Raw genomic sequence first — 21,424 nt, 5'->3', positions numbered from 1 at the left:
GTATATGCATCCTCTTCTGGAATTTGTTTTCATCTAACGCTACTCCAAACATGCAGGAAGGGACTTTGGAGATTATCTGACCCTCTTTTTGAAGAGCAGTGTGACCTAATGGTTAGAATGTGGGGTTTGGAGGTAGGCAGACAAGGATTCAGATCCCAGACAGGCAAGCTGTGTGCCCTTGGATAAACCACCTAACTTCTCCAGGCCTCAGTTTCCTCACCTGTGGGACAGGGATAAGTGTGCTCTTCTCACCCACCTAGAAGAGGATAAAAGGGGATGGCAGCGTGGGCAACACTCCAGCCAAGTCCCCTGCACAGGCAATTGCTCAGTTTCTGTCATTTCTTTCCTTCTTATTGACATATGTAATAGGCTCAGAAAGCTTATTTGTATAAATTTTTTATACAAATACTATATAACAAATTATACTAAGACTTGGTGGTTTAAGTAAACATACATTTATTATCTTACAGTTCCTGTGGGTCATGAGTCTGAGCATAGTTTCCCTGGGTCTTCTGCTTTGGGGTCTCTCCAAGTCTGCAATCAAGGTGTGAGCCAGGGCTGAGGTCTCATCTGAATGCTCCACTGAGGAAGGATTCACTTTGAAGCTCAGGTGGTTGTTGGCAGGACCAATGGCTCAAGGGCTGCTGGACTGACAGCCTCAGCTCTTGCGGGGTGTTGGTTAGAGGCTGCCCTCCATTCCTTGCACGTGAGCCTATCCAACATGGCAGCTTGCTTCACCGAAGCATGCAAGCCAAGAAGACAATAGAGTTGGCTAACAAGACAAAAGTCACAATCTTCTGGAACCGAATCACAGAAGTGACATCTCATCACTTCTGCCATATTCTGTGGTCAGAAGTAAGTCTCTAGGCCAGTCCACGGTCAATTGGAGGAAGTGACTACCAGGAGGCAGGAATCTTTAGGGGTCATTTTAGACTCTGCCTGACTCTAAAATGTTCATTTCAACTAGAATTTTCTGGTGCCTTTTAGGTGCCAGGCACTATCCTTGGGCTGGGAATAAAAAAGTAGATGAGTTGAGGTTTCTATCTCCCAGGAACTTTTTTCTGTGAAGTGTTATCTGCTTCAGGTTCTTACTCACTTTTCACTGCTGTGAATACTTTGGGACCTAGGTAAGATCTCTGTTGAGGAAAGGAGGGAAATTACTAACTCCCTAATGTAAATGAGTTAACTGGACCCTTTCCCTCCATCACAGGGTGTTCAGAGGGAAGACACACACACACACACACACACACACACACACACACACACACACACACACACACACAGAGTGAGCTAGTTCTGAGGGGCCTTTGCAGAGTAGTGGTCACTGTGTTGGGTGCTATGGACACAAAGGTCCTGTGCTCCCCAGACCAAACCCTGCCCTGGGGGAGCATACTGGGTGATGAGGAGAAGGCAGGAAAACTCACAGGTTCAGCCTGGAGTGAGCCAGACCCACTCCATAGTGGAGGCCAGACCCATAGGGGGAGCTGGCAAAGCAGTTCTCCTTAAAGCAAAAACAGTTATAGCCAGTAGTTGAAAAGCTGAAACCAAGCTTTGCTCTATACTTAGGGGGCTTTGGTGGCTTGATTTCAGAGCAACAGAGGTTCCCTTCTCCAACACCCCTCTTGCTCCACTCTGACATCCACCTCACAGATGCCAGAGAGGCTTGTTACAGGGAGCTAACAGACACAAACTCTTAGCCTTTGTGAAAAAGCAGCTCTCCTCCTCTAAAGGAACCTCATCTTCACTGACTAATCACTGGGGTCTGGTGGGGACTGCCAGTCATAGACTCTAACTCCTCTTGGCCATAGGGGTGGACTTGGTATCCAAGCTGGATCAATCTCCCATTCCCTTGCCTATAAAACATGTGAGCCAAGCCAAGCCAGTCAGAGCCCTCCCCTGAAATTTTTTCATGGGTGAAGCTGATAGGGAAGGAAGAGACCCGTTTCCCAATTGGTCAGGATACAGCTGCTGGTAACTGTGTTTTCAGCCATGTAGGGGGAAAAAAATGGAGCCCATAAAAATGGAGCCCAAGGGATGAGACAAGGAAAGAGAGAGAGACCTCACAGTATGAAATCCCTGGTTCCCATCTTTCTTCAGGCGAGCTTTACTCCTGTCCTTCCTGGACATGTGACCCAATACATCTTTTTATTTACTTGAAATAATTCAAACTGGATTTCTGTCATTATCCAACCATAGGGCTCAGAATTACAAGTCTACCATTTCACCACTGCAGTTCAAGTTAAAGCTACAGATCTTCCTGGGAGAAGTAATCCAGAGGTCCAAACTCTTACTCAAGTATAAATGACTAATGTCAGCTCCTTTCTTGAGAGCAAGCGGTGATTATAGGTTTATCTGAAAACAAACAGGGCACTGTAACTCTAAAGGCAGAGACAATCAAGACCTCCTTCATCAGGTTCACAAGATTATGATACAGATTCAGAAAACCTGGATTTGAAGCCTGGCTTTACCACTAACTGGCAACTTACTTAATTTCTCTGGGTATCAATTTTCTCATCTGTAAAATGGGAATAAGAATATTTCTGCCCTTCCTACCTTACAAGGTTGTCATGTAGAAAAATATCAACATCATTTTGTTTCCCTGCAGCCATAATCCCTGGATGTGCTATCTTAAACACACCTTAACATTTTATTTAGGTAAATGCCAGTGAGCAAAAATGTGAATAACTCATCTCACCAGTAAGGCTCAGCATCTAAGGATGAAAGTGAATGAGAAGAAGGGCTTAAAACAGGATTGAGGAGTAGACATCCATCTACAGAGCAATAGTGTTAGTCTGGACCCCCACTTGGTGTGGATCCAGATATATTTTCATCATTTTTTCAATCTAATTTCTAAATTTTCTTTCTTTTTATTTCAAAAAAATTAAACATGCACATGAGAAAATTTTCAAACCATACAGAGAAGCATAAAACTAAACCAATCCACTCCACCTCCAGTCCTATTCACCTGAGATAACCACTGTTAACAGTTCTTGAGTATCCATCACAGCCTTTTAATCCAGATGACAACATTTATTTCCATAAATGCATCTTACCTAATACACTCTGCTCCATACTTTGTTGATGTTGTTTTAATTAAGGTCTTGGAGGCCTTTACATATCATCACATTAGTTTTTTGTTGTTGTTGTTTTTTAAGTTACAGTCCTTCAGTTACCAAGGTGCTGGATTTGCTGGATCTGGCATCCAGTACAGGGTTCAACAAATACTGTTAAAGGGAAGATAGAAGCTAGGGAAAGTGGGATAAAAGGGAGGAGTCAGGAAAGGAGGAAGGGTGATGAAAAGAAAAAGGAAGAAAGGAAGGAGGGGGCAAGGAGGAGGGAGGGAGGGAAGGCATCAAGGGAGGGAAGGAAGAGAGAGATGAAGAGGAAGGAAAGGAGAGTGACGGAGAAAAAAGGGAGTTTCATTGTGGTGGATCCCACCCTGGCCCCGCCCCCGGGCCGGACTCCGCCCCCGGGCCGCAGGCTGCAGAGCCACCTCCAGCCGCCAGGGGCCGCCACGCGCAGCCGGCCGCTCTCTGCGCGCGCGGCAGGCCCTCTCTCCCGCCTCCGCCGGCCTCTCGCCGACCCGCAGCCGCTCTCGGGCTCCGGCTGGGTCTTGCGCGCTCGGGCGCTGCTGGGTCTCTTCGTGAGAAGCCTCGCGCCGTTCGGCGCACGCCGTACCCCTGCCTCGAGGCGCGGGGTCTCGTGGGCCCCGCTCCCGCCCTCCGCTCGCCTGGCCCGGACCGGAAGCGGCGCCGCACGGCCTGGGCCTGGCGCGGGGGGCGGGCACCGGGGCCCGGTCGGACATGGGCAAGAAGCACAAGAAGCACAAGTCGGACAAACACCTCTACGAGGGTGAGGAGTGGGCCGCGGTGGGGGGCGGCGAGCCCGCGGTGGAGGTTGGCGAGCCCGCGGCGGCTCGGTGGGGTTTTCGTGCGTTCGAGACTACCCTCGAGTGTCCGAGGCGGGCCGGGGGCCGCACCTCCCGCGGGCAGGCCCGGACCCGCGAAGGGGGCGCGGCCCGCGTGAGCCGCTCAGACCCCAGGCGAGGGCGACATTCGAACCCGGGACCCCCGGCCCGGGCGGGTCTCTTGTTGAGAGGTGTGAGGCGGCCCGAGAATGTTCGGGGCGTCCACTCGGCGAGTGCCCGTCATTCAACAGGTGCTTCGTGGGCCGCCCACTGCGTGCCCCGGGCCGCCTCGGTCTGTGCGCCTCATTTTCTCCCGTCCAGCGGTCACTCTTCGTTGTGGATACTGCCCCGCGAGGTTCTCCTTTAATTGAAGCCCTTTCCTTTCATTTAAGAGTATGTAGAGAAGCCCTTGAAGCTGGTCCTCAAAGTGGGAGGGAACGAAGTCACCGAGCTCTCCACGGGCAGCTCCGGGCACGACTCCAGCCTCTTAGAAGACAAAAACGATCATGACAAACACAAGGACCGAAAGCGGAAAAAGAGAAAGAAAGGAGAGAAGCAGGTTCCAGGGGAAGAAAAGGGGAGAAAACGGAGACGAATAAAGGTAAAGGTCGTTGCGTTGCTTCAGCTTTGCAGGTGGTGCCAGTTTCTGAGGGTTGCCGCCTCCCGCTGCCAACCTTGCTTTATTTTCTTTGTGTCTAGCGAGATGCTGAAACGCTTGTAAAATCGGACTTGTCTTGAGCAGGAGCAGGGCAGAATAGAAACATGAATCATCTGTGAGCTTCAACAGCTCTTTCTTTAATTATACTCTTAGTTGTACTCATACATCAGGTGAGTGAGCAGCTAAGTCCTGATTTTCAGGAGCTGCTTCCTACCATCTAGGAAAGGTAAAAGTCATGCTCAAGAAAGCCTCAGTGTTCGAGGTTTGTGGAAAACAGTCATTTCAAAAGTTATTGGGATTCACATTTTGTTCTGAAATAAATACTACAGTGCCAAATACATAATGAACAGTTTTCATATTTTAGAACAAAGTTTGAGTCTATTGATGGGATAATTTGATCAGAGACCTTTAAGGGATATGACACCAGTGATAAAAATAAGCATTTTCGTAACCATTTGCAGTTAATAGAAAGTAAAAAAGAAAGTAGCTGCTATCTCTATCTGTAAGCTGGGTAAAATAGTAATAATAATTAACTTTCCTTCCAAGGATGATCACATACATACCTGGAATTGTCCTAGACTTCTGCACTTCCCAAACGTAACCTGTCACGAAGTGACTTGTTGAATCAGTTACTGGATCTTGAAGCTAGATTTCTGTAGGTTTAGTTTTATAATTTTTTTATATTTATATATACAACAGAAATGTTCTAGTCCATGTGATTAAACACATCGGTAAGTCACTAAATCTTAGAGATTCTCTTTTTGGAATTTCTTAATTATGTGCCTTTCTGCCCCAATGTCTGTTGCCTTCGTCTAGATTGTGACAATATATAGAACTATCTAACGTTTTTTTTTCCCTAAACTATAAAAGCCATATATGCCTATGATTTTTTTTTTTTTTGAAAGAAATTCAGGTAATACAGAGGTGAACAAAATGGAAGGGAAAAAAGTTTTGCTCACTCAGGTACCTTGTTTAGTCTTCCTCTTCAGAGGTAACCAGTTCTGTTTTGTTTTTTTAAAATTATTTACTATTAGGAGTAAGGTAATTCATGAGTAGGTTTGACATAAATACACTACCATGTGTGAAATAGATAGCTAGTGGGAACCTGCAGTATAGCACAGGGAGCTCAGCTCAGTGCTCTGTGATGACCTAGGTGGGGGGGAGGGGGGGAGGGAGGTCCAGGAGGGAGGGGATATATGTATACATATAGCTGAGTCACTTCGTTGTACAGCAGAAACTAACACAACATTGTAAAGCAATTATACTCCAATTGAAAAAAAATTATATTAAAAAAAAAAGTCAAGAGTACTACAAGGCTTTTAACATAAAAGCGGTGTCCTGCTCCATCCTGGAGTTTTACTTCCCAAACTTTTTTTTTCTTTGGATGTTTATCTCCATTTCTAAATGCAGGTTTATATTGCTCTTTACTGATTTATGTGTACATCTTTTACTGACATCATGTTGCTCAAGATGAGAATTTAAATTAGCATCCTTATATTGCTCCACGCCCCCAGTTTCCCTTCCTGCATTCTCCCCGTGTAGATACAGCTCAATATTCAGTGTTTATTTCTAATTATTGTTCATTGGAGACAAATGGAATATACAAATACAGATCTGATCTTGACCAGTTGATTAATTGCTTTCATTTGTTTGGTTATCGTGTACTGATTCTTCCCAAACTTCTAACAGATTTGTAAAACCCATCTGATTTCTGTTTTTCACATGGTCAGACACTTCCTCTTTTTTGGAAACATCCATCTTGCAGCCCTCTGTCTCCTCCTGCTCTAATCTGGACTAGTTGTTCTCTAGGCCTCCTTTGCATTCTTTCTGGATCCCATGTCTTCCTCTTGACTTACTCCTTTGTTCTGGTGGAGTCTTAACTCTACGAACTTCCTAAGAAAGCATTCATAGGAGGTAGATTTTTGTAAGTTCTTACATGTTTGAAAATCTTTATTCTACTCCCATATACTCTCCTCATGTAGATTGATGGTTTGACTCAGCATGGAACTCCAAATTGGAAATTATTTTCTCCCAGAATTTTGAAAGCGTTGCATGCTGTTTTCTGGCTTCTAGATTTGCTATTGAGAAGTCTGTTGCTTTCTGATTCTTAGTCCTTTGTACATGACCAGTATGTGCTCTCTCAAAATGTTTAGAATCTTCCCCTTTATCTTCAGTGGTCTGTTGCACAATGGATATTCTTGTCTTCAGGTCTGAGATGTTTGCTTGAAGTATTTCTGTGATAGTTTCCTTCCCTCTGTTCTCTCTCTTCTCTCTTTCTAGAACCCCTGCCATTTAGATGTTGAACTTCTGGACTGATTCTCTAATTTTCTTATGTTTTTTTTTTTCCTCTTTTTCCTCTTTGTTTTTTGTGTTCTTCCTTCAAAGAGAGTTCCTAAACTTTGTCTTCTGGCTCTGCTCTTGAATTTTGTTTCAGACCTTGTATTTTGAATTTCCAAGAACTTTTTCATGTTTTCTAATTGTCCTTGTTTTAATAGCATCCTGTTCTTGTTTTTACACGCAGGATCTTTTATTTCTCTGAAATATTCATTGATGAGTTTTTTTTGATATTTTTCTTTTAAGTTTTTTTTTTTGCTCCTTGCACTGTCTCTATTTCCCCTCAAGTTCTTCATTTTATTTGGTCTCTTCCTTTTGTGTTAAAAGCATCATTTAGTTATCTGTTGAGCGTTTGTAATCTATTTGTATTTAAATGTGAAGCACAAAAAGGCTGATTGTATGCTTTGTGCCTAGACAAAGTTTGTCAGCTGATGGACTTCACTGTGGGCATCACTAAACAGAGAACTAATCATTTTGATTGGGAGCCGCCAAAGTTTTGCGCTTTTCCAGGTTTCTGGGGTTAGAACTTTTCTCAGAGGTGTCTCCTTCCTTGCATGCAGGAGGTATCTTGCTTTCTCTGATCTGCAGACTCCTCCACTTGCCTTTCATCTCCCAAGTGTGTTGACATCTTTCACCCACTGTCATCTCTCCTGTACTCTTTTTTCCCGCCATCATCTTGTTTAACTGGAAGTTGAGGTAACCCCTTTTAACCACTTCCGGTTTTAGTTCTGGCAGTTACTACCATTATGCCAGCTGATATACTCCTCGTTTCTTGTTTTATCAATTATCTCATCTTTTTATTAACTACATTGTATTTGGTTATATTGCTGTGCCATATTTTATTTTATATAACTATTAAATTTTACAAATAATGCTGCATTGAACCTCATTGTTCACATCGCTTTGTATACTTTTATAAGGATATCTTCAGGATAGGTTCCTGGACGTCTCCCCCTCTGCCCTTTCTTGACGGTGGCTCTAAGTATCATTAGCCACCTATATATTTTTATTTCATTGCAAATTAAGACGCTTTCGCATCCACAGTTTCATTTGGAAATAACACCCTGCAGAGTAGGGCAGGGAGGTGGATGATTTCCATTTTACAGAAGGTAAAGTGGAAACTCAGAATTGAAGTGAATTTGCCCAAGGTCCCACTTCCCCAGGACTCAGGGCTAGGGACTGTGGGATACTTCTGGGGTGTCACTGGTTCTGTAGAGCCTGTTTGGGTTATCCCTTTTTTCCAGGCTGGACTGGGGAGGGGGAAGAGGGGTTCCTTTGCTAGGGAGACTTCAGAAGGACACTTTTCTTTGAGCTGTACTCTGGATCTCCAGGGAGTTTTAGGAACAGCAGTTGCTTCTGGTCTTTTCTTGGGGAAAGTCTGCCGTGTGACACCTGTGGGCCTGAAAGGGGCTAGAGTATGTGTGGTTCTGAGGGACTGGTGACTCTTCTGTCAGTTCATGTAGCAGGAAGGGGGAGGGGCACAAGAAAAAGATAAAACATGACCTTTCCCTTTTAAAGTGTTTTTCTAAAAGGCATTCATAATTTCTGCTTATATTTCATTAGTCAAAACTTAATCACTTAGCCACCCTTGCTGCTAGGGAGGCTGGAAAATGTCTTTTAGTGTAGGGAAGGGGTTGGGGGCATTATATCCTAATAAAAATCAGGAATCTTTTACTTAGGAAAATAAGGAGAAGATAAAGTTTTGGGGAAGCACAGATGCTTACAACACAAAACCCTGTAATTTTTCAAAGATGTCATATAAAGTTAAGTAATATTCTTCTTTTGAGTAGGAAGGCTCTGATTATACTAGTTTAAAATGCCCCAACAGATAGGATCAGTATTGTTTCTCCCTGTAGAGCAGTGGTATTTAATACCAACCACAGCATTAAGAGCACACCATGCTTTAGTTTTTGTTGGGGGGGGGGTTGTTTTTTGTTTTTTTAAGATTTTTTTGATGTGGACCATTTTTTAACGTCTTTATTGAATTTTTTACAATATTGCTTCTGTTTTATGTTTTGGTTTTTTGGCCACGAGGCATGTGGGATCTTAGCTCCCTGACCAGGGATCGAACCCGTACCCCCTGCATTGAAAGGTAATGTCTTAACCACTGGACTGCCAGGGAAGTCCCCATGCTTTAGTTTTAATCAGACCATAATCTGCACAACACCGAAGTGTGTTGGCTTTTTTTTTTTCTTAAACATTTGAATGCCAAGCAGTTGGCAAAGAATTTGCCTGCTGGCATAACTCTAGTCTTTAGAAATCAGAGTACAGTGATGTTAACACTACAGTCAACATGGGGTCAACTATATATTCTGAGCTATTACTGTAGTATAGTAGAAATATTCTTTTATATCGTACTATTAAACATAAAGGATCATAGGTATAAAGCCATGAGTATTATACTTTATGGGCTACTTCAGATATTTTCAAAGGTAACCTGACAACCCACTTTTCATTTATATGCTGACTTGAGAAGCTGATCCCTGAACAGAACGGTACATTACTGCAGAAGTAAGGAAGCTTGCACACCATGTGGAGAACTAAGAACAATAGCATGAAAGTGGGCAAATGTGAGGGTGTGTACAAGGGACATAAAGTAGTTCTCTTTTTGAAGCACAGAATACGTGAGGAGGAGGATGGGGTAAGATCTGAGAGGCAGTTGACATGTCAGAGTAGGGAGTTTGAACTTGAATATGTAAGCAGTAGAGAGTCAAAAACTTTCTGAGTGGAAGAATGATAAAAAGTTGAGCCTTAGTAACGGTAATCTGTTAACAGTATCTAGCAGATATTGAAGAGAGTAGAGACTGGGTGTAAGGAGACCTACTTAGAAGGCTTTTCATTGAAATAGCTCAGATGAGAGGTCTAAATTCTTTCATTGAAACTCAAACCTGTTCTTCAGAAAAGCATAATCCTAACCCGAATTCTGTCTTAACAGCTTTGCGAGTCAGCTTCAGGTTTAGATGCTCAAAGAAGTTAGGCTAGTCCCGTTGCTAGGGATGTTATCAGAATAAAATGACAGGTGTTTTTCTTTAATTTTTTTAAAATCATGAGCATTAAATATATAGGATATTATTCACAATGCTAGAGTTAAGTAAAATTTTGTTTTATTTTTTATTGATGTAACATTAGTTTATAACATTATATCAGTTGCATGTGTACAGCATTATATTTCTACTTTTGTATACAGTACAGCATGCCCAGCACCAAAAATTTAGTTTCCATCCATCACCATACAGTTGATTCCTTTTACGCATTTCACCCTCCCCCACCTTCCCCTCTGGTAACCACTACTCTGTGCTTTGTATCTATGTGTTCAGGGTTTTTTTGTTTGATTTGTTCATTTATTTTGTTTTCTTGTTTGTTTTTTATATTCCACATATGGGTGGAATCATAACAATATTTGTCTTTCTCCGTCTGACTTGTTTCACTTAGCATAATATCCTAAAGGTCCGTCCATGTTGTTGCAAATGGCAAGATTTTGTCTTTTTTTATGGCTGAGTAATATTTCATCGTGTATATATACACACAAACGTGTGTGTGTATATATGCATCTTTTTTTTTCCATTCGTCCATTGACAGGCACTCAGATTGTTTCCATATCTTGGCTATTATAAATAATGCTGCACTGAACATAGGAGTGCATATATCTTTTCAAATTAAGTAAAACTTTTAAATTTTTTATTTACTTACTTTTTTCGGCCGCTCCGGGCGGCATGTGGAATGTGGGATCTTAGTTCCCTGACCAGTGATCAAACCCGTGTCCCCTACAGTGGAAGCGTGGTGTCTTAACCACTGGACACCAGGGAAGTCCCAATGTAAGTAATACTTTTAATGAAAATTTAAAACTTACTCATATACAATAAATTCCCCTTTTTATTAAATACTATACTAGGTCCTAAGGGGCATACATACTCATAAAAACTAACATTTGAGTGTTTCCTATATGCTAGGCATTGTTCTGACTTCTTTATATTTACTATTTTAATACTTAATAGCTTTATGGGGTAGGTACTATTAGTATCTCATTTTGTTGCTGAGTTAACTGTAAAGTAGCTTATAACTAGAGAGGAGAAATGAATGACTGTAATTGTTGAGCAAAGTGGGAATTCTCTCAAAACACAATTCATTGACTTCTTTCATATGAATCTGCCACACCCAAGGTCTCAGGGCTGCTATGCTCTTCCCTCCTGAGGTGGTCCTGTTTCTTTTTTTTTTTTTTTTTTTTTTTAATAAATTTATTTATTTATTTTTTTGGCTGCATTGGGTCTTCGTTGCTGCGCGCGCTTTCTCTAGTTGTGGTGAGCGGGGGCTACTCTTCATTGCGGTGCGCAGGCTTCTCATTGCAGTGGGTTCTCTTGTTGCGGGCACAGCTCTAGGCTCGCGGGCTTCAGTAGTTGTGGCTTGCGGGCTCTAGAGCGCAGGCTCAGTAGCTGTGGTGCACGGGCTTAGTTGCTCCGTGACATGTGGGATCTTCCCAGACCAGGGCTCGAACCCGTGTCCTCTGCCTTGGCAGGCGGATTCTCAACCACTGCGCCACCAGGGAAACCCCCTGAGGTGGTCCTCTTAATCACAGAAGATCTTCCCAGAGAAGAAAGGACTCTGACTAAGGGCATAAGAGTAGTGTTGGTCCTCTGATAGAAGGATTATTTATTTGTTTGTTTATTCAACAAATATCTACCAGAAACCTATGATGCACTAGACTCAAATGATAAGTAAAATATAGTTCCTACTCTGCAGGAACTCAAAGTTAGGCTGGGAAATCAGACACAAAAGGATAAATAAACTTCATGGCCTGGTAAATTCTAATAGAGGTATGAATAAAGTGTTCTGGGAGTCCAGAGGAAAGTGTTTCTCATTATGCCTTGGGGAAGTAGGGGAAAGCATCATAGAGGTAAGAGCTGAATTGTGTGGCAGATGCAGTTCCCAACCTAGGGCCAAAGATGAGGTGTAGCTTCAAAGTAATAAAGCTGATTTATTCAGTTGAATTCTAAAATCAGCTGTTAAAACAAAACAAAGTTCTGAAATTGTTTTGTACACTGGAAGCATTATTTGAATATAGACATAGATATCTATGTATATATATCTCTGCTACAAAAGTGACCAATCTGAAGGATAGTACCTAGAACTTCAGCTGTTACTTCTCATGCTTTCACGTTCCTATTTCACGCTGTCTCTTGTGATTAATTAATTCTACAAATATTATGTATTAGGCATTATTGAGCTTGTGGGTACAGAGCTGAATAAGACTTGGGCCTCTGCCCACCAGGAACTCCAGAAAGAGGCAAATGTGTCTATGACATGCAATGAGTGTTATAATATTAATAATATGAGCAAAGATTTACTTCAGAGGTGTTACGAATTAATAAAATAACTTGCCATTGAGTCATGGATAAATTAGAATCTAGTCTGACATAAATGCAATGTGTTTGTAGTTATGGAAATAGCCACTTTTTCTCTCCTGCCTCAGACCTTCATACACACAGGATATTTACTCTCCCTGTAATTCTGTTCCCACCCCCAGCCTGGCTAAATTTTCTCTCCTTCAGATCTCAACTCAGATGTTACTTCTTCATGGAAGCCTTCCCATACTTCTCCAGTCTAAATTAGATTCACCCAACAATTATTCTCTCCTTGAAATCTGTTTGGGTTTTTTTTACTAAGTTGTTTGATGTCTGTGGCTTTTTACACTGTTGGCTTCCTAAGGGCAGGGCTGTGTTTGTTTATCCACCAGTACATATCCACACAGTAGAACCTCATTTACTTATTGAATGCATGAATGAATGAGTATTCACCATGTGCTAGGTAGGCACTGTGCTAAACATTCACATACACTATCTTATTTAATCCTCAGAACACTCTTCTGAGGTAGGTATTGTTGTGTCTGTTTTAGGGATGAGGAAAGTAGTCCCCCCACAGAAATTATGTAGTTGATCCATGATCTCATAGCTAATAAGTGGCAAAGCCAGAATTTGAACCCATTTTATAAACTGAAATTATAAACCCTCCTACCTGAAGTTAAATGGCTTTAGTATTTTTGTTCAGTTTTCTCTATGTAATTAGCAAAATAAACTGCTCTTAACCAGAACTGTGTTAACTTCCGGTTTTATGTATCTATTACTTTCAGTAAGTGACATTAACTATGGTATTTTGGAATCATAAAAAAAGAAAATTGGAAGGTAGGAATCAGAATGTTAGGTAGAGAGAGAACTATAGAGATCAAAGCCTCTTGTTTTACAGGTGAAACTGAGACTAAAACAGTGGAATAACTTGTTCAGGTTTACATTCTGGGAAATTAGAAGCTAGATCTCCTGATTTCTAGTCTGGCAATAACATGTTACAATATCTCCTTTCACTTTAGGGTAGTTTCCAAGTATATGTTTTTTATATTCTTTTTTTCTTTTGGACTGTGGCCCAGAAGGCAGTATTCTCTTGCCATACCAAATAGTAAAGTGGTCACTGTAGACCAGTCTAACTAGATAAAGTTACCAGATAGGGGTAGTTCAGAGACATTATACCTTCCTTTGGCACTTTTTCAGCTTTTCTGTTTCATGGTCATTTCACCATCTCATAAACTCTAAGATAAATAAGAATCAACAGTTGAATCTCTATCTTTCAGGTGATAAAGAGGGCTAGTGAGAGTAAATGAGTGCCTAAGAAGGTCAGAGTGTGTTAAGGGTGAAGCTAGAGCAAGAACTTGAGCCTCTAGACCATGTGTCAGCAAACTAGAGCCAACACCACCTGATTCTGTAAATAAAGTTTTATTAGAACACAGCCACACCCATTCATTTACATACTGTCTGTGGCTGCTTTCTTGCTATACCAGCAAAGGTTAGTAGTTGTGACAGACATTATGGACCACAAAGCATAAATTATGCTACCTGGCCGTTCACCAAAAAAAAAAAGTTTGCCAACCCCTACTCCAGACTTGTACTATGGTCTTAGTTCTTTCCACCTAGGAGAGTGCTTACTGCCTTTCAGGCTGTCCTCTATCCACAATTTACATTTAATAGGAAGAGATCTTGTCTCTGAGGGTCTTTTTTCCATTGAACAGATGTTGTTCTAAACCTGCCAACCTACAAAAGATTCATGCTAGTTTTTCTGGGGAAAAGATACAGAACTTTCCTGAGTCAAAAATTGCTGCTCCAAAATAAGTCGTGAGGCCATAAAAAAGACAGCAGTCAACTTAATGGAAACTGACATCAGGTGCACAATGAGTACAGTTTATAACGTTTTCTGGAGCTTCAGTCAGTCATGTATTCTGTATTAGATGCTTTGGACTCTGAGAATAGAATGTGAAGCTCTGTATCAGTGATACTCAAAGTGTGATCACTGCACCGGCAACACTCACATATCCTAGAAACTTGTTAGTAATGCAGATTCACAGGCTCTACTCAACCTACTGGATCGGTAATTCTGGGGACAGGGCCTAGTCATTGGTGTTTTAACAAGACCTTCAGGTGATTCTGATGCACACTGAAGCTTGAGAACCATAATGAGACCTCAGAGTTTGCATTTCTAGCAATTTCCCAGATGTTGCTGGTCTGGGAACCACACTTTGAGAACCACTGCTCTAGATACTAGAACAAGAAATTTGGACATGGGCCAAGAAAATTAAGATCCTATTGAGAATCTTGAGCATAAAATAGACATTTTTGGACAATTTTACTATAAAATTTAATTTTTAAAATTCAGAGAACAGAGAATTAAAAAAACAAAAAACAAAAACTACCACCTGGATACCAACAAATCGTAACATTTTGCCTTTTGCTCGTATTTTTGGTTTTTTTAAGAAATTAGAGTACAGACACAGATGAAGCTTTCTGTGTACCCTCCCAGAATCCATTCCTCTTCCTCATTCCCTACAGAGGACCATGAATTTGGTGTGCATCACATGAAAACTTGTTTTTATAATTTTACTCCTTCTGCATACGTTTGTAAAATACACTAATATATTTTTAAAACTTACATAACTGATCTTGTAATAATTCTCAACTTTTTCCTCCAGAAATTATGTTTCTGAATATAATACATGCTGATACAGTGTAACTTTAGACTATTAATTTTACCTGCTGTGTAAATATGCCATAATTTATTAATCCATTTTCCTTTTAGTAGGTTGTTCCTAATTTTTTACTATTTCACAGAGTCCTGTAATAAACTTGCACATGTCTACATGTACACTTGTGAAAAGCAGTTTCTCTAGGGTATATGCCCAGGAGTAGAATAGCTGAGAAGTAGGGTAAAGGTAGCTTCAGCTTCATTAGATATTGTTCTCCTAATGGTTGTACCTATTTACTCACCCATCTGCAAGGTATGAGAGCCCCATTTCTCCACATTTTCATCAAAACTTGACATTTTTAGACATTTTAATTTTTACCAATCATAGAGATGTGAAATGCCTTCCAGTTTTTAAATTCATAATTCCCAGAGTTCCAGGAAACCTGAAGCTAGTTTTCATGTTTCTTAACATTTCCAGTTTTTTTTCTGGGAATTAGTTATGATACCCTTTACCCATTTTCTGTTGGGTTATTTACCTTTTTACATGAATCTGTAGGTGTTCTTTATGTAATCTTTGCTAATACTTTGAGTTATTTGTGTTTCTCAGTCAATAGGCTAGTCTTTTAGCTTTATAGATAAGAAAATCCCTCCTCTTGAGTCACAGTGATTCTTTTACTTTATCTCAAGTTTTAAAATTAAGTCTTTAATTTATCTGAAATTTACTTTTGCATGTGGTATGAGGTGGAGATCTAATTTCATATTCCTTTTAAATGTAGATAACCAGTTGTCCCAGCACTACCCTTTTGTCATTGATTTATAATGCCAATCTGTGATATATCAAGACTTTTCTATGTGCATGGGTCTGTTTCTGGGCTCTATGATACGTCCTATAGGTCCGTTTGTCCCTGTGTCAGACCCACATTGTCTTAATTATCACTTTATACAAATACTTAATATCTGATAAGACATTTTATTGTGACCTTTTTCAAAACTGTTCTGACTGTTCTTGATGATTCACTCTTCAAGATAGATTATACAATTGGCTTATCAAATTTCATGAAAAATCCTGTCTTACAATTTTGATAGGCATTACATTTTATTTATAGATTACTTTGGAGCAAATTGACTGTCAGTTCATGAACATGGTATATCTCCTTTATTCAGATCTTCCACAGTGGCCTTTCAGTAATGTTTCATAATTTTTCCTAAAAGGTATTAGTCATCTTTTATTAGATTTACTCATGGGTATGTTATCTTGCTTTTGTGAATAGTATTACTTTTCTAATTGGTTATTTCTACCATATAGAAGCACTTTTTTTTCCACCTTTATGAACATATTATTCTCTCATTTTCCAGTAGATGGCAGTAAAATACATTAAGATTTCATTATTAGTAATCTTTTCAGTGGTGTCTTCTTTTTTTCCACTGAAATTAAAATGATTTGTTTTAGAGGTATTGATTCTGGAGTATTTCTAAATTATCTCCCTTTGTTCCATTTAGGAAGATAAAAAGAAGCGAGATCGGGACCGCGTGGACAATGAGGCAGAAAAAGACCTCCAGTGTCAGGCCCCTGTAGGATTAGACTTGCCTCCTGAGAAGCCTCTTGCAAGCTCTTTAGCCAAACAAGAAGGTTGGAATAACTCTGAATTAACTGTCCTGAATGAGGAGGCTGAAATTATTTTAAAGATGATAGCCAGGGAAGGTGACTGGGTGTTTAGCTTTTAAGTTAAAGTTTAAAAGCTGTTAAATTAAAATTTTTTTTAAGTTTTCTTATTTACGTCACTGCTTAAGAGCTTTAAATTAGCTTCAGTTTTGAACTTGATATTCTCATACTTCACCATATTTGAAAGATAAATGGAATTTCTCTATGAGATATTTAATGATGGGTATGAGATAAGTCATATATAGAAAGAAAATAAGCTAAACAATACTGTCTAGAATCTTCCTTTTAAAAACACTCTTTTCCTTTCTTCTTTACTTCAGAAGTAGAACAGACACCCCTTCAAGAAGCTTTGAATCAACTGATGAGACAACTGCAGAGGTGAATGTTTTTTCCAACATTTTTATAACATGGAAATTGAAATGGGAAATACAGGATCCAAACCACGTCTTTTTATTATTATTATTTGTTAAAGCCATATTATATGGCCTGTATCCAAATGTACTTGATTTTAAAGTGGATGATAAATATTTTGCCTGGCAATAGAAGTACTCCAAGAGGCTGACTTTTAGATGTTCTCATTTGGTTTGTTTTAAATGGCAGCTTGAAGAGTGTTACTTAATACTCTTAATGGCAAATTTCTCCTTAATCTAAAGTAACTTCTGACGTTAAAGCTTTAAACCAGGATTAAACAGTATAGATATTTCCATTTGCTAATACATAAACATACCTTCTGTATGTTTGTGCAGTGCTTATCACTGCTGTGAATACTCAACAATTACCAAGTCTGAGAGAAGAGACAAAATGCCATAAATAAGATTTGTGACCCTCTCTTAAATGCAGAAATTTGATCTAAAAATTACAGTATCTTGATAACACTAATGTTAAGTTCTTAGAAAAGAATAACATGATCTTCATTAAAATATTTATTTTGATACCTCTCTTTACTCAGAATTTGAATTCTCAGCTCAAAGACATTTACATTATTGGAAGAGGATTCATGGGTATAGGGCATGCATTCTAACAGTGAGCTTTCTTCTTACCATGTTGGCCTTATATGTCAACCCCAGAACATATCATAAATAATTTTTTAAGGTAAAGCCTCTAGTGCTATCTGTATTCAACACCTATTCAGCTTTGCAGTGAAAATCAGAAATTAGTGGCCTCTCTTCCTTTTTGGTGTTACAGAACAATTGAGATATTTACATCTCAAGTCTTTACACTTGAGTAAATCATTCATTACTTGTCCCAAAGGAGTGAACAGGTAAGTATTAAGCATTCCAACTCAATTAGAATGTATGACTACAAAGCATTTTGGCTACCTTTTAATTTTGTTTCTTACAACGTAAGACCGGAATGTAGGGTAATGACGTCTCCTTAAAAGAAATCTACTTATCAGGGTCTCTCTTAGCCTAAGGATGTTCACATTGCTTAGAACATTTTGGGAATTAGAACCCAGAGCCACATTTTTTTGGAATAGCCTTAATGATTCTTCATCCTTGAGGCTCAGTGCAAATGCTGGTAAAGAATATAATTGACCAAGTTTAATAATAGCATTTTTGGTCAAACCAAGTGGGACTCTATATTAAAATGAATAATTTTAGGAGGTGTAGATAATTTGCTCTGAAGAGGCCCTCCAGAGATGCTTCATGGTGTTATTCACAGTAGCTTTCATGGACAATATGCATTTGGATGTATAAGTTCCAGACTGGACATTTTTGCTTATTCTCAGTACTTTTTAATCTCACTGCTTAGGCGTCCTGCTGGGAAGAACAAAGGCAGATTCACATACATCTAATTCAGCTTCCATCTCTATATTTTATCAGATTTATGACCTAGAACAAATCATTTGACCTCTGAGCCTCAGTATTCTCATCTCTAAGCGAGGATACCACCTCCTTGATGGCTTTTGTGAGGATTAGATATAAAATACCTCAATTACCTACCACTGGCCCTGGCATGTGGTAAATACATTTTTTGAATTGCTGCTATTATTATTTTTAATAATAATAAATATATTTATTTAATAATAACCATTTTTATTGCTGTGATTATTTGGAGTAAGAAAGCTTTGATATGCCAGATTTCCAGAGGAAAATAACAATCTAATGAACTAATCTTATAGAGCAGTGGTTCTCAACCCTGTCTATCCTGGAAATATCAAAATTCAACCCTAGGAAAACCATTGCCTGGACCACCCTCCTATAAGAGATTCTCATGTAGTGGGTCTAGGGTAAGCCTCCCACCCCACTGGAATTTTTTTAAAGCTCCTCTGATGATTCTCATTTGCAGCCAGAGCTAAGAACCTATGATGGAAAGCACTGGGTCTCAAGTTTGGGGGTATTATGAGGACCTTTTTAATGTCAGTTTTTTGAAGACCCCCCCCCCCCACACACACAATAGAAGTTGTATCCACTGATTAAGAAAATATATATAGTCATCCCTTGGTATCCACAGGGGATTGATTCCAGGAGCCCCCGTAGATACCAGAATCCAAGGATGCTCAGGTCCCTTATATAAAATGACAGCAGTCCAGTGAATACAGCCAGCCCTGCATATCCACATTGAGAAACCCACGGATACAGAGGGCCAGCTGTACTCATGAGGAAGCAACAGCTCTGTGGCCCAAGAGTCCAAGCCTAATTAGAAACCAATATGGAAGATTGCAGATGTGCATTCATTGTTACTATTTCTGCTTTTTCCTCTATGATTGATAAAAATACATAGTACTAATCTTCCAGAGTACAAGATATTGGGTAGTTAATCTAGATTTCTTATTTTGTTTCATCTTTCCCTGTGTTGGAGATGCTATGAATTAATTAAGCTGCATATTTTAAAAGATTCTCTGTCTGAAGGGTACAATTTGTATGTAAAGCATCTTAACCTTGTTAAATAGTTATTAGTTTTTGAAATCATTACTTCAGTTTTCAGTGAAAAACATATTAGCCTACTACAAATTCTACATCTGAAGGGTTTCCTCTGACTCATGCTCCTTGAGCAGTAGATTTGTTTGTGGCAGAAATAAAATTGCCTTTTTCCTATCTTCACAGGAAAGACCCAAGTGCTTTCTTTTCATTTCCTGTGACTGATTTTATTGCTCCCGGCTACTCCATGATCATTAAACACCCAATGGATTTTAGTACCATGAAAGAAAAGATCAAGAACAATGATTACCAGTCTATAGAAGAACTAAAGGTAACTCTAGTTTCTTACCTCTGTTGGAGAAATAGACTGAGCTATATGCTACAAAGTAACATCTATTCAATTGAGAGTCAGACTTTTGGATCCTATATGTACAAAATCCTGGCAGAAATCTGCATGTCTGGTATTCAGAATCTTTCTCAAGTTTATTTTAATACCTAAAATCTGTATTTTTTTGTCTTAGAAAACATCTTTGAGCTTGGTGATAAAAAACCAGACAAAATAAGCCATCTGCTGTCTTTTATTATTTTTTGGGTTTTGGTAAAATTTTGAATTTCATGTGTTCTATAAAATATTTTCTCAACCTTTAAAATGAAAAGATGTTTGATTTTTAATTTCAGATCAATGCAGGTAAAATTGATATATTTTTTAATTGAAGTATAGTTGGTTAACAATATTGTATTAGTTTCAGGTGTACAGCAAAGTGCTTTAGTTACATATTTTTTCAGATTATTTTCCATTATAGGTTATTAACAAGATATTGAATAAAGTCAGTATTTTAATGGAAGTTGATTTAGAGTAGTTTCTTTTTCTATTTCTAGACATCTTCCTAATAGAGAGTAAATTGGCTTGTCTAGAAATACTAAACAGAAGTTTAATTACATTTTCTTGGGGCTTCCCTGGTGGCGCAGTGGTTAAGAATCCGCCTGCTAGGTCAGGAGACACGGGTTCAAGCCCTGGTCCGGGAAGATCCCACGTGCCGCAGAGCAACTAAGCCCGTGAGCCACAACTACTGAGCCTGTGCTCTAGAGCCCACAAGCCACAACTGCTGAGCCCGCGTGCCACAACTACTGAAACCTACACGCCTAGAGCCCGTGCTCTGCAACAAGAGAAGCCACCGCAACAAAGAGTAGCCCCCGCTCACCACAACTAGAGGGAGCCTGCGTGCAGCAGTGAAGACCCAATGCAGCCGAAAATAAAAATAAATAAATAAATAAAAAAGAAGTTTAATTACATTTTCTAGTTTGATGAAAGTCAGTTGCTCCCTGAGTTCACTTCGGCTATACTTGTTTTGCATATTTTCTTCAACTTTAAGAAGAAAGAAATTTATAAATTACAAGTAAAGAACCTACAAGCTACCAAGATGATACATATGCCTAATGTTATAGTTGAAGTTTTTTCCATCTTTAAATAGCCTTGGTATATATGTTGGTTTCAGAGTTATACTTTACATTTTAGTCATACGAAGAAAAGGAAACATGTGTTTTCTTTTTTAATTTGCTCTGTACCAAACCATTATGAACTTAACTGGTTTAGATAATATCTATCTTTGTTTTTTCTGGTTGAACATTGTAGTGTTCACCTGACCTAAGGGCTAGACCCTAATCAGTTACAGAAGGAAAATAAAACAGTAAACGTTTACTTGGTCTCTTTTTTTTTCATCCAAGTTGATCAGTTGAAATTTATAACACTAGCATTTAGTTCTGTCTTTACTATCAACTTGAATGTATAGATAATATTTTACTCTGAAAAACCTGAATTGTATTCTCTTGTATTCAAAGAAATGGAAACTTTTCTCAACTTTTCATCTGGTGAAAGTTAGGCTAGAACTGTTTATTCAGCATATTTTGGACCTTATATATTGCTTAATGGAAAATTTTTCACAGTTTTTTTTCCTTTTTGTGAATAGTTTTCCTTGGATCTTTCCCTTATGATGACATGAGGG

The 21,424-nt window shown here is 39.4% G+C and overlaps 1 protein-coding gene and 1 long non-coding RNA gene across 14 annotated transcripts in view; one reads left to right on the top strand and one right to left on the bottom strand.

The window, feature by feature from the left end:
- Window positions 1–3,412, bottom strand: part of LOC309648988 — a 75,116-nt gene extending 71,704 nt beyond the window's left edge. Inside the window, exon 1 of one of the 3 annotated variants that reach the window (XR_014256893.1) lies at window positions 3,054–3,412. This is a non-coding gene — a long non-coding RNA (uncharacterized lncRNA). The remainder of the gene's footprint in view (window positions 1–3,053) is intronic. The other 2 variants (XR_014256894.1, XR_014256895.1) reach the window with 2 other exon arrangements.
- Window positions 3,413–3,574: 162 nt separating this feature from the next.
- The window catches only part of BRD7 (bromodomain containing 7), a 40,977-nt gene continuing 23,127 nt past the window's right edge, over window positions 3,575–21,424 (top strand). For 3 of the 11 annotated variants that reach the window (XM_082438348.1, XM_082438349.1, XM_082438345.1), the window contains exons 1-5: window positions 3,575–3,852; window positions 4,300–4,508; window positions 16,398–16,527; window positions 16,881–16,938; window positions 19,608–19,752. In XM_082438348.1, coding sequence (XP_082294474.1) covers window positions 3,804–3,852; window positions 4,300–4,508; window positions 16,398–16,527; window positions 16,881–16,938; window positions 19,608–19,752 — 591 coding nt within the window. In that variant the 5' untranslated portion in view covers window positions 3,575–3,803. Of the gene's footprint in view, window positions 3,853–4,299; window positions 4,509–16,397; window positions 16,528–16,880; window positions 16,939–19,607; window positions 19,753–21,424 lie in introns of those variants that run through there. The other 8 variants (XM_082438354.1, XM_082438350.1, XM_082438347.1 and 5 more) reach the window with 5 other exon arrangements.

Source organism: Balaenoptera physalus (genome assembly GCF_965194825.1).
Source record: "Balaenoptera physalus genome assembly, chromosome: 19".
In the NCBI taxonomy this organism is placed as follows: domain Eukaryota; kingdom Metazoa; phylum Chordata; class Mammalia; order Artiodactyla; family Balaenopteridae; genus Balaenoptera; species Balaenoptera physalus.
Note: the sequence above shows the minus strand (reverse complement) of the source record. Positions and strands in the feature narration are given on the sequence as shown.